A 14,225-nucleotide genomic window follows, 5' to 3' on the forward strand; every position below is an offset into this window, starting at 1 on the left:
TATTTAACTTATATGCAGAATACAGCATGCGAAAGGCAGGACTGGAGGAATCGGAAACCAGAATTAAGATTGCCAGAAGAAATATCAACAACCTCTGATATGCAGATGATACCACTCTGATGGCAGAAAGTGAGGAGGAATTAAAGAGCCTCTTAATGAGGGTGAAAGAGGAGAGCGCCAAAAATGGTCTGAAGCTAAACATCAAAAAAACTAAGATCATGGCCACTGGTCCCATCACCTCCTGGCAAATAGAAGGGGAAGAAATGGAGGTAGTGACAGATTTTACTTTCTTGGGCTCCATGATCACTGCAGATGGTGACAGCAGCCATGAAATTAAAAGACTCCTGCTTCTTGGGAGGAAAGCAATGAGAACCCTAGACAGCATCTTAAAAAGCAGAGACATCACCTTGCCGACAAAAGAAAATCCAACCATTGGCTGTGCTGGTAAGGGATGATGGAGCAGCAGCCTAACAACATCTCAGGGATTCCCATTGACTTTATGCCTGTGATCTACTCGGCATCATGTCCCAGTGAATTCCATAGATTACCTACATCCTGGTGATAATAAACCTATTCTATCTATTTTTCTTCAACCTTCTGACCTTTTTGTCTTTTTTTAAAATGGAGAGCGATTCAGTCATTTCTCCCCTGTATCCCTCCTGTACCCCATTCAGTCATCAGGGTGTGTTCTTTCTCATTCATTCCCCTCACGCAGCTTTCTGATATTCTCTGATCCATATTTTTTGTGAGCTGATGAGCAGTATTACCTTCTGTATTTCCCGTTCACTGTTTTACTCTATTCAACAGCAGCAACTAGGTTTAGGTAGGGGAGGATCAATGGAAAACTGCAGGCCCCATCAAAAGCAAGCAGCATTTCATAAGCAGAAGGACTTGTTTTTGTCAGTAGCTATTCCATCCCCTCTTTTTTCCATTCACTTTGCAAAATGCAAGCTTTGCATTTGTTGTAGAAAACAGTAGCCCGGGTCTGCCTGTCTGTTTTCCCAGGGAGGGAGGAGAGATCTGCACTTTATACTGAATTACTTCCCACCTAGAGTTGTATGAATGAGAGGATGTATTAAATTTTAGAAGATCCACCCATCTTTCTTACTCCTTCCCTCACTACCTCATCTCTCTGTCTTTCTTGTTTTTAAAAAGGCAAGACTTGTAATAAAGAACATTATTTATAGCTCCCGTGAGCAAAGCTTTAATATCTGCCAGGATACCTACAAGATAGGAAAAATGTATCAGCTACATGCGGAGTGAAATTTTGCTGAACCTTTTCTGCCACATGTTTCCTGTGGGGAAGACATTGTAAGGGTGAATTTCTCAGATGAATGCACTGCATTGTCAGTACACTTGAAAATATTCCTATCCCAGTGATCCTGCAGAACAAAAAGCACAGAGCAACTGAAAAAATATATGACATTGGACTGATCAAAGACCTAAATTCCCAGTGTAAGCAATACTGATACATAGCTCTGCTGTCTATACAGGAGGTATGCAGGTTTGAACCCTGGCATCTCCTTTTAAAAAGATTTTGACAGAAAGTCCTGCTTTTGTTCCTGAAGAATGGATATCTGTCTGGAGTTTCTAATAATGTTCTTGATAGGCTAATCATCTGGCCTGTGAGTTGCCTGGAATACAGATACAGGAAACATTTGGGGGAGGAGGCAATTACAATTCCCAGAATTCCATAGTTTGTGGAATTCTAGTCTCCTAAAGTAAATGTTTCCCATCTCTGACAGAACAATAAAATAATTTATATTCTCTAGCTCTAAGGTCTCAGGGATGTGGTTAAACCGCAAAAGCCTCTGTGCTGCAAGGTCAGAAGACCTGCAGTCGTAAGATCAAATCCATGCGACAGAGTGAGCCCCTGTCGCTTGTCCCAGCTCCTGCCAATCTAGCAGTTCGAAAGCATGCAAAATGCAAAAATGTGAGTAGATAAATAGGTACCACCTCGGTGGGAAGGTAAATGGCATTCCGTGTCTAGTCACGCTGGTCACGTGACCACGGAGGATTGTCTGCAGACAAAACGCTAGCTGTGTGGGTTGGAAACAGAGATGAGCACTGCTGCCTAGAGTCGGACACGACTGGACAAATGGTCAAGGGGAACCTGTACCTTTACCTAGCTCTAAGATAGGGTAGTCTGCTGATTTGCTTTAGGCCACAGTCAGAGGGGATCTCTGTTTGAACACATCTCCCCCCTCCAGCTGCACCACTCCCAGGCTTTCTTTGTAAAAAAAAAAAGTCCTATCTAATTTGATGTTAATGAAATCAAGGAGCCACCAGTCAGACAGTAAAACTAATTTTTTTCCCTTTTCTTTTTTTCAGAGCGGCGCCTGCACTTTTGAGGAGACAGTGTTGTGTGAAATAGGAAACCCTTTCAAAAAGAACCAGCAGGTGAGCTGTTTCTGGCTATAAATGGTCCGGGAAGGCTAGTGCTTTTCTGTGGGTCGCTCACTTGAAGGGATATCATCCCACAGAGGACATAGGTTTAAATTGTGGTGTTACTGGAGTAGCTGATGGCCCAAGACATTCGCCCCGACCAGCTCCCTTCACAAACCCTTTAGCAGTGCTATCTCTGGCTCATTTGGAGTTCCTTTGGGGTTTGAAGTTCAGAGAACGCTGGAATCCCTACTGAATAGTCCCTGTTCCCAAGGCAGCCATTTTGGAAAGGCACTCAGTGTGGTTTCAGAGGCAGGATGGCAAGTATCTGCTACTTCAGTGCATTGTGCCCTCATTAGTGGGAAGTTTAAAAAGTAACTTTAACAAATGGATAGATTATTAGCCACCCTGGACTAAATCCATTTATTAATCCCAGCTGGAGTAGAGTCCTTGAAATGGTAACCGTAAGTTTACAAAAGTCCCCACTGGTTCAATGAATCCACAGTTGGGATTATCAAGATGGATTCAGCTCTTCCCAGGAAAAAAAAGTGGGGCAGAAAAATAAACAGTATATATTCATTGTTATAGAATTATATCTTGTTTTTCAATCAGACTTCCAGTGGCTAAAATGTTAAAATAAGTGGAGCTGATTTGATGGATGCCTTCACTATGAATATACTTCTAAATCAAACACTTTTTTTCTTTCACCAATATATTTGCCTAAAACTCAGTTGTAACATTCACACGTGCATCCTAATAATTGTTCTGTTACTTAGGGGGTTTTGCGGGGCAGGGGGCAAAATGGGTCATCTCCCACTCTTTCATATAAGAACTGTCTAATGCTAAGTAAGTGTTTGCTAAAGATAGCCTGTTAAAGTTTCTTCCCCTTCTTCATGGCATATTGTTAAATTAATAGATCTAAGCCCTTAGGAGTCACAAGAGTATTTAAGTGCGAAAGTGAAATTTGCTTCTGCCATTTCCCACAAAGCAGGTTGGATTAACCAAGTTATGCAATGTTGCCTCTCTTCCAGGCAGAACTCATTATCACATTTGAAGTTACTGCAATTTCGCTGTATACTCAGAATGTTACTGTACAAGTGGAACCGTCCACGTGAGTCTTCTGGCTAGAAAGCGGGGGGATAGAGCAAGAGGTAATGGTGGCCAGCTCAGGTGGGAGAAATTGGTAGCAGTGGTGGCTCTTCCTTTGCACCAGTGTTCCACCACCTGAAGCAACCGCCTGAGTTTGACTAATAGATGGGCTGGCCCTGCTGCATTGGAATGTACCACAATATTTGGAACAGAGGGGACAAACAAAAAACGTGCATTACAGATGATACATATGGTAACAAAGCTAGCACAGGAAGAGAAAAAGGTCTGGATTCCTATGTGTAGGAAGGTTCTCCATGTTGTGATTAAAAATTCAACAGATGCGTTCAAAAAGATGCTCCCTTTGGCAACTTAAAGTGGTCCTGTCCATTCTAACTCCTCATGATTCAACTTTTCCATGTGGAAGAGTGGGCTGCTCCAGTTGACTGTCATCAGTAGTGCTGGGTTCATCACAGAGAAGCCACAGCTGCACCACTTAGATGATGATGGTGACAGTCCACTTTTTGTCCATGAAAGCTCATGTAAAAGCTCATTTTATATATATATATATATATATATATATATATATATATATATATATATATATATATATATATATATATATATATATATATATATATATATATATATATATATATATATATATATATATATATAATTAAAGAAGAACAATAAGAACAATACTAACATAAAATGTGTGTACATATATAAAATGTGTGTATATATATAAGAACTGCAGCGTTGGAAGGGACTTTATGGCTCATCAAGTCCAGCTCTTGTCAAGGAGGCACAGTGGGGAATCGAACTCCCAACCTTTGGCTCCATAGCCAGATGTCTAAACCACTAAGCTATCTTGCACTGCTTGGCAATGCAGGAAGCCCCAGCATTCCAGAAAAGGTTCTTCTGCTGTCACGCCATTCCTCCCCAAAGGAACTGGAATACAGTGTCTTGAGTAGTGATGCTGCACCATTTCTTACAGTACCTCACTCTGATTCACTGAGATTGGTTTACACCAGATTTTTAACTACCAAGGCCATCAAAATGTGGTCTGCAGATCACTGAACTTACCATACTGAAAGAAAAAAAAATAGTAATGAATGAATGTGAATGAATGAAATTTCTAAAAAGCTGGTGGTTCTCCCAGAAGGTTCCAAGGCATGCAGCTGGACATTTAAAGGCCATTCTCCCCCTCCAGCTTGCTTCAGGCCCCAAATAGTTAAAAATGGGTAAGTTTAGGCAACTGAGGGTCCATGGTGCCTGCCTTCTCCTGGTTTACACTTTGCTGAAATACCTTGAGAAAATCACCTGATGGGCTCAAACTGAACTATGAATATTATTTTCTCCGGCAGGATAAGTATTCAAGCGGATCTCGTGCCTGTGTCAGCAGTTCTATTGGTGGACTACACTATTGATGCATCACTAAGGATGTGAGTATTTACTGACATGTTGATTCGGGTTTTGTAAAGAAAAAAAAACTTGGGAATGGCCTTTTTGTTGCAATGGAAGCGAAAATGCTAAAATATGACAAGTGCTGTGTTGGTACATCTTTCTCCTTGAGAAAACCTCCTCTCAGAGCATGCTTGATGTCTTGATAAGAGTGGCTGTGAGACTTGGACAGTTTTAAAAGAATACTGGATAAATTCAGGATGGATACATATTCCTTTCAGTGTCACAAGACAGTATGACACCTTCATATTTCAGTTGCTGGGAAGCACAAACAAGGGAGGCAGATGTTCTCATGCTCATCATGAGTTTCTTATGGGCTCTACATGGGCATCTAGGTGGTCACTAGATGGAAAAGATGCTGCTGGACTAGAGAGGCCTCTAGTTTGATACAGTACTGCAGGTTTCTCCTTAGGTTCCTCGGACTTTGCTTCTAAACAGACCAGTGACATCCAGCTGGCCACTGCTGACAACAAAATGCTAAACTATAGGTATTGCTGGTCTTATAGAAAACAGAAATTATTTGGTTTCTGGCATGCAACCTTGATTATGTTTGTTTGCCCATTAAAATACAAAAGTGGAATGCAGGATGATGATGATGATTAAATTCAGTGCTTACCTGCAAAAATGTTCACATACAAAATCTGTGTTTGATTTCCTGGAGTTTTTGTTTTGCTTTTGTTTTAAATTTAGCAATCTCATTTATGAGGGATTTTCATGAAAAAGTAATTGCCGTTGAACCATTGGGAGTTGGAAATTCATTCTGATCGACTGTGAATCGTCCAGTAGATCTCAACATCTGGGGACCCAAGATTGGGAAGCACTGCAAAATAATACACATAAAACAATTTCTATCTTAAGAATTAGCATGTTTTGCCTTAAGTGCATTAGCATACTTTGCACTACAGAAGGAGATGGAACTCCAGGAATATTCTGTGTACAAAAAGTGGACATGATATAGCCTTCCAGATGTTGCTGGACTGAGTCTCCCAGCATTCCTCTCTACCAGTTATGAAGTGTGGGACTGATGGGTTTTTTAGTCTGGCAGCATCTGGACGGCTGTGTTGTGCTCTGTTGTCCTAGTAACCACTGGTGTCATGCTGGCTGAGGTTGTTCTACTCTTCCTCCACCTTCCCTGTGCCTTCTAATGTTTTTAAAGAATGATGCCATATAAAATCAGTTTTAAAATTATTTTTAACGATTTTAAAAATCTTTTTTTTGGGGGGGGGTGCATAGCATTGTGAGCCCTAATGGGCTGAAAAGTGAGAAACACTTCTAATAAAGAAATGAAATTTTAAAAAAACACTGTGTGATACAAACAATTAATTACCTAAGAATGCAGCCTTCTAAACTTTCGAAACCTCTCCCTCACTCTCAGTTTTCTCTCTGTTCTCCTCTCCGTGGCAGAATCCAGTCATGGCAGCAGTCATCTTTTAGTGGGACAGTCGTAGGTGAGTCAGCCATGAAACACGAGCAAGATGTGGGGAGTCCGATCAGCTTTAACTTCCAGGTAAGTTACTATTATTGCAACAGGCCAGAATCCTATTACCTATAGCCCCTGGCATTAAGTCCAGTGGTGTGAATCTCAGGGGTCAAGTTGCTACCAATTAGGATGTTGTATTTTGTGTTGCACGCCAGTCATGTGATTTGGCACCGAACAAGAAACTTAAATAGCGACTTCTTAATTTGTGACAATTTCCTGTATGAAAGAGGGAGTTTGACTGTACCTTCCACAAGGCCCCTGCTAGCTTTGGGATTCTGTGTTTCTAATTTGCAAGACTGTAGACAAGTCCAAGAATTCTTGAAGGCTGCACATGCCCACTTATTTTTCTCTGTGCAGAATCTTAGACAAAAATGCCTAAAAAACACTTTATCTTTTCTAGTTCACATCCAAGGTTAGCAATCAGGCTACAGCAGGACCCCCCCCCCTTATCTGTGGAATCAGTATCTGCTGATTCACTTATCCACTGGCTGAAAATACTAAATTAAAAAAACCAGAAATACCTATTTATATGTATTTCCAAGTTATATATACCAGAACTGGCACTAGAGGGAGCCAGGGACCATGCAATGTACTGTATATTCGACCGTTCTTCATATTTCAGCATTTGCGGGGGAGGGGGCTTGGAACCGATACAGGGGTACTGTAATTACACTGCTTTGCTTGCAGTGAAACTGACCAGGTCTTTTTATACTGCAGATCTTTGGAGATATTATTAGACTCTTTAATTACTATGTTAAGCTATTTGATTCTGTTTTGATTGTTGTAATTGGAAGCATCCCTCTTCTACCCAAAATTTGGTAATAAAGATGGACTTCATTGCAAGGCTGAAACTGTATGTGACTTGCAGTTGAGCATATCACTCCATTCCATTAGTTTTAAAACCAGAAACAGCCTTCAGCGGAAGCCAAGTAGAAACTGGGGAGGGTGTTTAACCCCTTTTCCTCCCTTTATTTTTTTTCAACTCACAGTGCCCTTAACTGTTTCTCTTTCCATAGCAGAAAAAACTATTGATAGTTTTACCTTGTCCCTTGCAAGTGAGCGAAGCAAGGGATGGGGTGGGTGAGCATTTTGATCTGAAAAACAGTCCAAGGAGAAATGGTTAAGTTCTCTCAGCTTAAGGGTCTGCCTCCAGAGGCTGCTTTGTATTTTTAAAGAAAAATAAATCAAAGATGTATATAGGTGTATGTGTGTGTGTCTAACAATAAGTGGTTAGAGGAAAAGTTCTACAGTGGTGCCTCGCACAACGAGCGCCCCGTAGAGCGATGAATTCGCTCTACGGGGACGTTTTTTCGATCGCTAATGCGATCGCAGAGCGACGGCCCCAATGGGCGAAAATCGCAGAGCGAAGGTCGGTAAGTGGTTCGCTTACCGACCTTCGCTTTGCGACCCGCCGATCAGCTGTTCCGCAGCTTCAAAATGGCCGCCGGAAGCAGCAAAATGGCCACGCGCAGCGTTTTCGAACCCTCGTTAAGCGAGGGGAGGGCGCGAAAATGGCTGCCGGCCATAGAGGAACATCACTGAACGGTGAGTAAAGGAGCCTTTTGGAACGCATTAAACACTGTTTAATGCGTTCCAATGGGCTTTTCTGCCCCGCTCAGTGATGTTTCACACAGCGAGGGTTAATCCGGAATGGATTAAACTCGCTGTGCGAGGCACCACTGTATATTTACTGTATATTTATGAGGAAAAAACACTTGTGGTTTTTTTTCTGCCCAGGTAAAACACCTTGGGCTGGTCTCATCAGGAATTTCTTTTGATCTTCTAGGTGCTCACCAAGGGCGAGTCTTTGGGTTCCTTGGGCACCATCACATTAGGCTTTGAGTGGCCCTATGAAGCCAGCAATGGGAAATGGCTGCTGTACCCGACGGACATCCTGGTGAAAGGGAATGGGAGCTGGTTCTGTGAGCCCCCTGGTCAGGTCATTAACCCCCTCAACCTCAGCCTCAGCCTCAATGTAAGCCTGGCCTCCATTTCCTAGCCCTTTCTGCTTTTTCTTGCTTTTGTGTTCTCATCTCTTCATTTATGTTTTTAGATGTGCCACACCACCCACCCTGACCAATCACTCTTTTGGCTGTCAATATTTGGGTACTAAACCCAATGCCATGTTTGTGTGCTACACCCAATAGATACCAGTAGCTCTAAATTTACACACATGCTAAGAAAGCTGTGGTTTATAGCAGGGATCATGTAACCCTTGGGCTACATGTGCCCCCAGGTTGTTTTTCTGGTTCCTGGACCACTTCTCGACCGATCAGACTCCTCTGTTTTCAAACACACACACCAGAGGTTGGCTGAAAGAAAGGTGAATTGCCACTCCTGGACCCCTCCAGTCAAGATGATCCACTTTTTATATCCCTTTCTTTCTTCTCACCCCAAGCAGTGGAATTCCGTCCACTTCCATTCTTAATTTGTTTTTACTGGGGGCACTCTCATCTTCCCTTCCTGTTCCGTTTCTTTTTCTTCCTTCCTTTCTTTGTGTTAACAGGTTGCTAACCTAGTGCTGGGGCAGCTGGGTGATCGAAGGGGGCAAAAAGAGGAGAAGAAGTTTTGAGGCAGCTGTGCTCTAACTGTGTCGCCTGCAACTCTGGATAGCCATAGGAGAGGAGAGCTTCCTTAAGACAGAGCAGCAGCTTGCACATACTGAAACAAAATAAATACTCTGGGAGCTGATAATTAGTAAAAGAAGCTTACATTTAACTTTTATTCGAATTCATTTGGAGGTACTGTAGATCAGAAGATAACTCCTTATTTAGTTTACACTTCTAGGGCTGTTTTCATAAGTGCAGGTACATTTGCACACTGTTGAGGGGGAGACAGATGGTGGTGCTTTTCTAAGACTATTGTTTTGAAATAGGAAGAAACCACCGCCTAAGAATCAGCAGTCTACATATCAGATAGGCAAAGGTTCCCTTTAACATTTAGTTTAGTTGTGTCCGGCTCTAGGACGCGGTTCTCATCCCCATTTCCAAGTCGTAGAGCCAGCGTTTTTCCATAGAGAGTTTCCATGGTCACACTGGCCAGGTTCACATGGCCAGTGCGACTAGACACGGAACGGCGTTACCTTCCCACCAAGGTTTATCTACTCGCATTTTACATGCTTTCAAACTGCTAGGTAGGCAGGAGCTGGGACAAGCGACTGGAACTCACTCTGTCATGTGGTTTCGATCTTACGACTGCTGGTCTTCTGACCTTGCAGCACAGGGTTAACTCACAGTGCCACCATGTTCCTTCACATCAGATACAAGCACATATTTGGATGGCTGGAAAGGGAGAGATGCCTAATTCTGTCTATCTTTCTGTCTCTCCCTCTCTCTAGCAATTTAGTTTATGAATCATAAGTACAGTGGTGCCTCGCATAACGAGCGCACCGTTTAACGATGAATCTGCATAGCGATCTATTTTTTTAGATCGCTGATGCGATCGCATTGCGACGTTTTAATGGGTACAACATCGCATTACGATGATCGGTAAGCGTTTCGCTTACCGATCTTTGCATTGCGATGTTTTTTGAACAGCTGATCGGCGGTTCCAGAATGGCTGCCGAGTGCCCAAAATGGCCGCCGCAACCAATTTCTCGCCCTGCCCTCGCTTACCGAGGGCGCGAAAATGGCGGCGCTATGGAGGAACTTTGCTGAACGGTGAGTTTGGGCCCCATAGGAATTCATTAAACGAAGTTTAATGCGTTCCTATGGCTTTTTCCATTCCGTTTAGCAATGTTTCCTCATAGCGACGATTAATCCAGAACGGATTAACGTCGCTATGCAGGGCACCACTGTATTAGAGCTCAATTTTCAATGATGTTCCTTGTGTCTGATAGAAGCTGGGATCCAGAATGATAGACTCAAGCCTTCCACTGAGCTCTTGTCTCTTTATGTGATTCTATCATCTTCTTGAGCTTGTAGAATCTCAGAAAGAGAAAGCTGGCCACTTCTTTCTTTGATTTATATTTCTGCATTGAGCAGGTTGTTGGACTCGGTGGCCGTAGAGGCCTCTTCCAACTTCATTATTCTATAATTCTGTGATTCCTCTCCTTTTCCAGGGACTTAACGGCAGCAACATAATGACACGGAAGAAGCGTGAGCTGGAAGCATCTGCCAAAAGTGAGCTTCCCATCACTTTGGCATCTTCAAAGAAAGCCAAGCCAGAAACATTATTGGTAAGCATTTTATCACATTTGTCATTTCTGCTCTCCGAAATAACCATCTTCCTGCCCCCTCCGCCCCGATATGCTGTCTTCTTTCTTTTAAAATTCTGCCTTTGTTTACAGAACTGTTCCAAAGGAAGTCGCTGCATTTGGTTTGAGTGTCCCTTGAGGGATATTGGAGCTGTGACAGAGGTGATAATCCGAGCACGGGTGTGGAACAGCACATTCATTGAGGTGAATGCTCTTTCCTCTCCAGTCCTCTGCAATGCTCATAGTGCTGCAGAAGAGCAGAGTATTGAACTAGAATTGCACCCCATCCTCAAGGATCAAATTTGCAATTTCAGACAAACCACTCACTGAATAACCTTGGGACAATCACCATCTGTTTGCCTAGTCTACCTTGCAAGGTTGTGTATTTGGCATAAAGTGGGAGTCGGGGAACCACTTAAGCGGTCCTGAATTCCTTGGACAAAGATGAAAATAACAGTCTGGTGGTCATGGTGCTGGTGCTACTGGTGATGATGATAAACTAAGTATAAATTAGGCAGTGGCTCAGTGGTTTAGGTATCTGGCTGCAGAACCATAGGCTGGGAGTTCGGTTCCTCACTGTGCCTCCTGTGAGAAGAGCCAGCTTGTGCAGCCATGGGCAAGTTGCAAAGTCTCAAGGCACTCCCACAAGAAGGGAACATGTCTCATGCTGAAATGGTTTTCCCCAAGGGAAAGCCTGAAGGGGTATACTGGCTGAGGCAACGTCATATAGTGTGCTTGACATAGAACTGCTGGATAGCTTAGTGGCTGAGGTATCTGACTGTGGAGTCAGAGGTTGTGAGTGCGATGTGCCTCCGTGAAAGGGACTGTACTTGATTATCCCTTCCAGCTTTGCAGTTCTAAGATGATGATGATGCCTGTTTCAAAAAGGGGCTCTAATGGCAATTCCCTCACCTTTGTGAGTAGGCCTGGTTTCCTCAGAAAGCCACCTGTTTGGGATAAATTGGTGAGTCCAAGGTCACTGTTTGGCATTTTAAAAAAAAAAATCTTTTGCCTTCATTGTTCAATAAGTGTGTGTTATATGCCATCAAGTCAGTCCCACTTATGATGACCATAGTAAGGTTTCTGAGGGATGAGAGATATTTAGGGGGTGGTTTTACCTGTGCCACTGAGTTTATCAGTGTCATCATTATTACTAAAGCCAGAAGTTCTTTCCCCAACATTGATGTCTCTGTGTTCTTGGCCAATAGACTCCAGATCATCATCACCACCACCACCCTCACCATGGCCATCCATGTAAATTGTGTAAATATTCTGAAGAGTTTCACAGCTTGTCAAAATGAGCATCATATGCTACATATCCAGTAGTTAGGAATATTCTGGAAAAAAGCGTTGAAGTTGGCCATTTTAATATGTACTTTCTTTCCCTGCGGAAATGCAGGATTACCGTGACTTTGATCGTGTGCAAGTAACTGGAGAAGCCACACTGTTTCTCAGGACAAACGTCTCAACAATCAACATGAAAAACCATACAGTGAGGGTGAGTGAAGCCGGATGTGTAGATTCCATGCTGAACTGATGCCTTTATAGACCAACCAGAAAGGCAAAAGAAAGTGTTTAAAGGCACAAAAAATGCACAAAGTTTCAAGAGGATTATCTTTTTATCAGGCATAACCGTAAAAGTAAACAAAATGGAAGATATTTCCCATATTTCCTGCTCTTCTTTTCCAATAAGATGACTTCTCTTTTCTTCGCCCTTCTTGATTTACTATAGTATACTGTGAACATTGACTCTGCACTGAGTGAAGAACAGCCGGCCGAGATTGAGCTCTGGGTGGTACTGGTCGCAGCTGCAGCTGGCCTTCTGCTTTTGGGAATCATCGTTTTGCTACTGTGGAAGGTGAGAAAAGAAGGCTTTTTCAGTCAGGGGAGAGAAGGAGGCAAGGAGAGAATGTCTCCTTCCTTTCCTTCTTATCCTGGTTTACAACGACCACAACCACAGAGCTTGAAAAAAATTACTTTATTGGACTTCCTCATTGAGAATTCTCCAGCCAGTTATAGCCAGTGGCCATGCTGACTAGAGATTCTGGGCGCTGTAATTTAAATTTAAATTTAAAAAAAAAGAGAGAGAGAAAAGCACTTGAAGCTGTGAGGGAAATGATCCAGAAATGACTGCTAGGAAGCTTCTCGGTGACTCTTGTTGCAGAGGGAAAGCAGGGGAAAGATTGTTTATGGGAAGTTAACTGACTGAGCAGTATTTTCAGAGCTGACAAAAATACCTTGGGTGGATTGGTCTGAGTAAAGAACAAAGTGTTCATGCATTAAGCCACAGTATAACTAGCTGGGCCAGTTTCTAATGTGGGCCAAATGGAAAAAAAAGCTTGGCATTCAGCTGTATCTACAGTGACGTAATACATACTCCCAATTAGGATGTTGGCCTTTCAGCTCAAGCCCTTAATTCTGGAAAACAGCCAAGGAGCTCATTTTCACATCAGGGTGTAGAGGATGCTTGTTTTGCCTCACGCAGAAAACTTGTTGAGCTGCTTAGGAAACCATATTTAGATCCTAGTTAACGCTAAGATGAAATGATAATATCAGTCATCGGGGTTGCAGCTGAAACCCCTCCACCACCAAAATGCCCACCGGCTCAATGACTTGTTTAGGCTTCTTAAGCAATTTACTGTACTTGGTTACCAAAGGCCAGAGCCCAAACAGGAGCCCTGAGACTTCTGGATAACACATGTTCCTGAGACTTGAGGAATATTCATGACAGGACAGTTTCTTGGGGCAACTAGTGCAATCCTTTAGTCTTAAGGAAATTTATGTATTCATCCCCTTTGTGCTTGTATGTATCTCAACAATACTGTCATCAGCTACGGTGGTTGGGAATGACAGTACAGCATAGTCCAACACATTCAGAGGACCCTAGCTTGAGGAAGGCTGCAGCAGTATGACATTTTCATATGGAAGCTCTTAATGGGCTCAACATGGGATTCCTTTGCACTGGAGAATGATGTGTAAGAACCTAGTTTGACCTAAACTTAGAAAAATTACTTTTTTGGACTGCAGCTTCTACAATCCCCTGAAAAGCATGACACTGGCTCCAGGTTCCAGGAGTTGTAATGACAAAAAAGAAGCATTTTTTCAGGTTACTGTCGGCTTGTTTCATGCTGGTAGATATTGACTGAGGAAAGAAAAGCCTTCCGCAAGGTAGACAGTGAAAGTGATACCTCTTTGAGCAAGAGGGCCTGGAATTCTTGAACTGGCTCTTTGACCCCCAATGACACCCCACTGCTGACTGTTTCTCTGTTGCTCCTGACCTTTGCCCCCTGCTTCCTCATAGTGTGGCTTCTTCCGGCGGGCAAGCACAAGAGCCATGTACGAGGCCAAGGGCCAGAAGGCCATGATGAAGATCCAGCCATCTGAAACTAAGCGGCTGACCGACAGCTACTAGTTCCTGTCTCGGGTGGGAGGGACACTGCCCACCCCTTTGCCCTGTGTCTTGGTAAATCAGTGTGGGGCGGGTGGCTGGGTGGCTGGCTGGGTAAGGCCTTCCTCTTGCTCACTTTCTCTGTCTCAACTCCCTTACTAATCCTTCCCACAAGACCCTGGCTTGGACAGCTATCACCCATTGCTGAGGCATAGAAAGTGGAA

At 43.1% G+C, this 14,225-nt stretch overlaps 1 protein-coding gene across 2 annotated transcripts in view; it reads left to right on the top strand.

Annotated features, from left to right (window-relative positions):
• Positions 1–14,225, top strand: part of ITGA3 (integrin subunit alpha 3) — an 80,157-nt gene that overhangs the window by 61,123 nt on the left and 4,809 nt on the right. Inside the window, exons 16-25 of one of the 2 annotated variants that reach the window (XM_020794021.3) lie at positions 2,332–2,400; positions 3,417–3,496; positions 4,842–4,919; positions 6,343–6,445; positions 8,205–8,393; positions 10,479–10,595; positions 10,707–10,817; positions 12,013–12,111; positions 12,346–12,471; positions 13,915–14,076. In XM_020794021.3, the coding sequence (XP_020649680.3) occupies positions 2,332–2,400; positions 3,417–3,496; positions 4,842–4,919; positions 6,343–6,445; positions 8,205–8,393; positions 10,479–10,595; positions 10,707–10,817; positions 12,013–12,111; positions 12,346–12,471; positions 13,915–14,025 (1,083 nt within the window). In that variant the 3' untranslated portion in view covers positions 14,026–14,076. The remainder of the gene's footprint in view (positions 1–2,331; positions 2,401–3,416; positions 3,497–4,841; positions 4,920–6,342; positions 6,446–8,204; positions 8,394–10,478; positions 10,596–10,706; positions 10,818–12,012; positions 12,112–12,345; positions 12,472–13,914; positions 14,077–14,225) is intronic. The other variant, XM_020794020.3, reaches the window with a different exon arrangement.

Source organism: Pogona vitticeps, chromosome 6, assembly GCF_051106095.1.
Source record: "Pogona vitticeps strain Pit_001003342236 chromosome 6, PviZW2.1, whole genome shotgun sequence".
In the NCBI taxonomy this organism is placed as follows: Eukaryota; Metazoa; Chordata; class Lepidosauria; order Squamata; family Agamidae; genus Pogona; species Pogona vitticeps.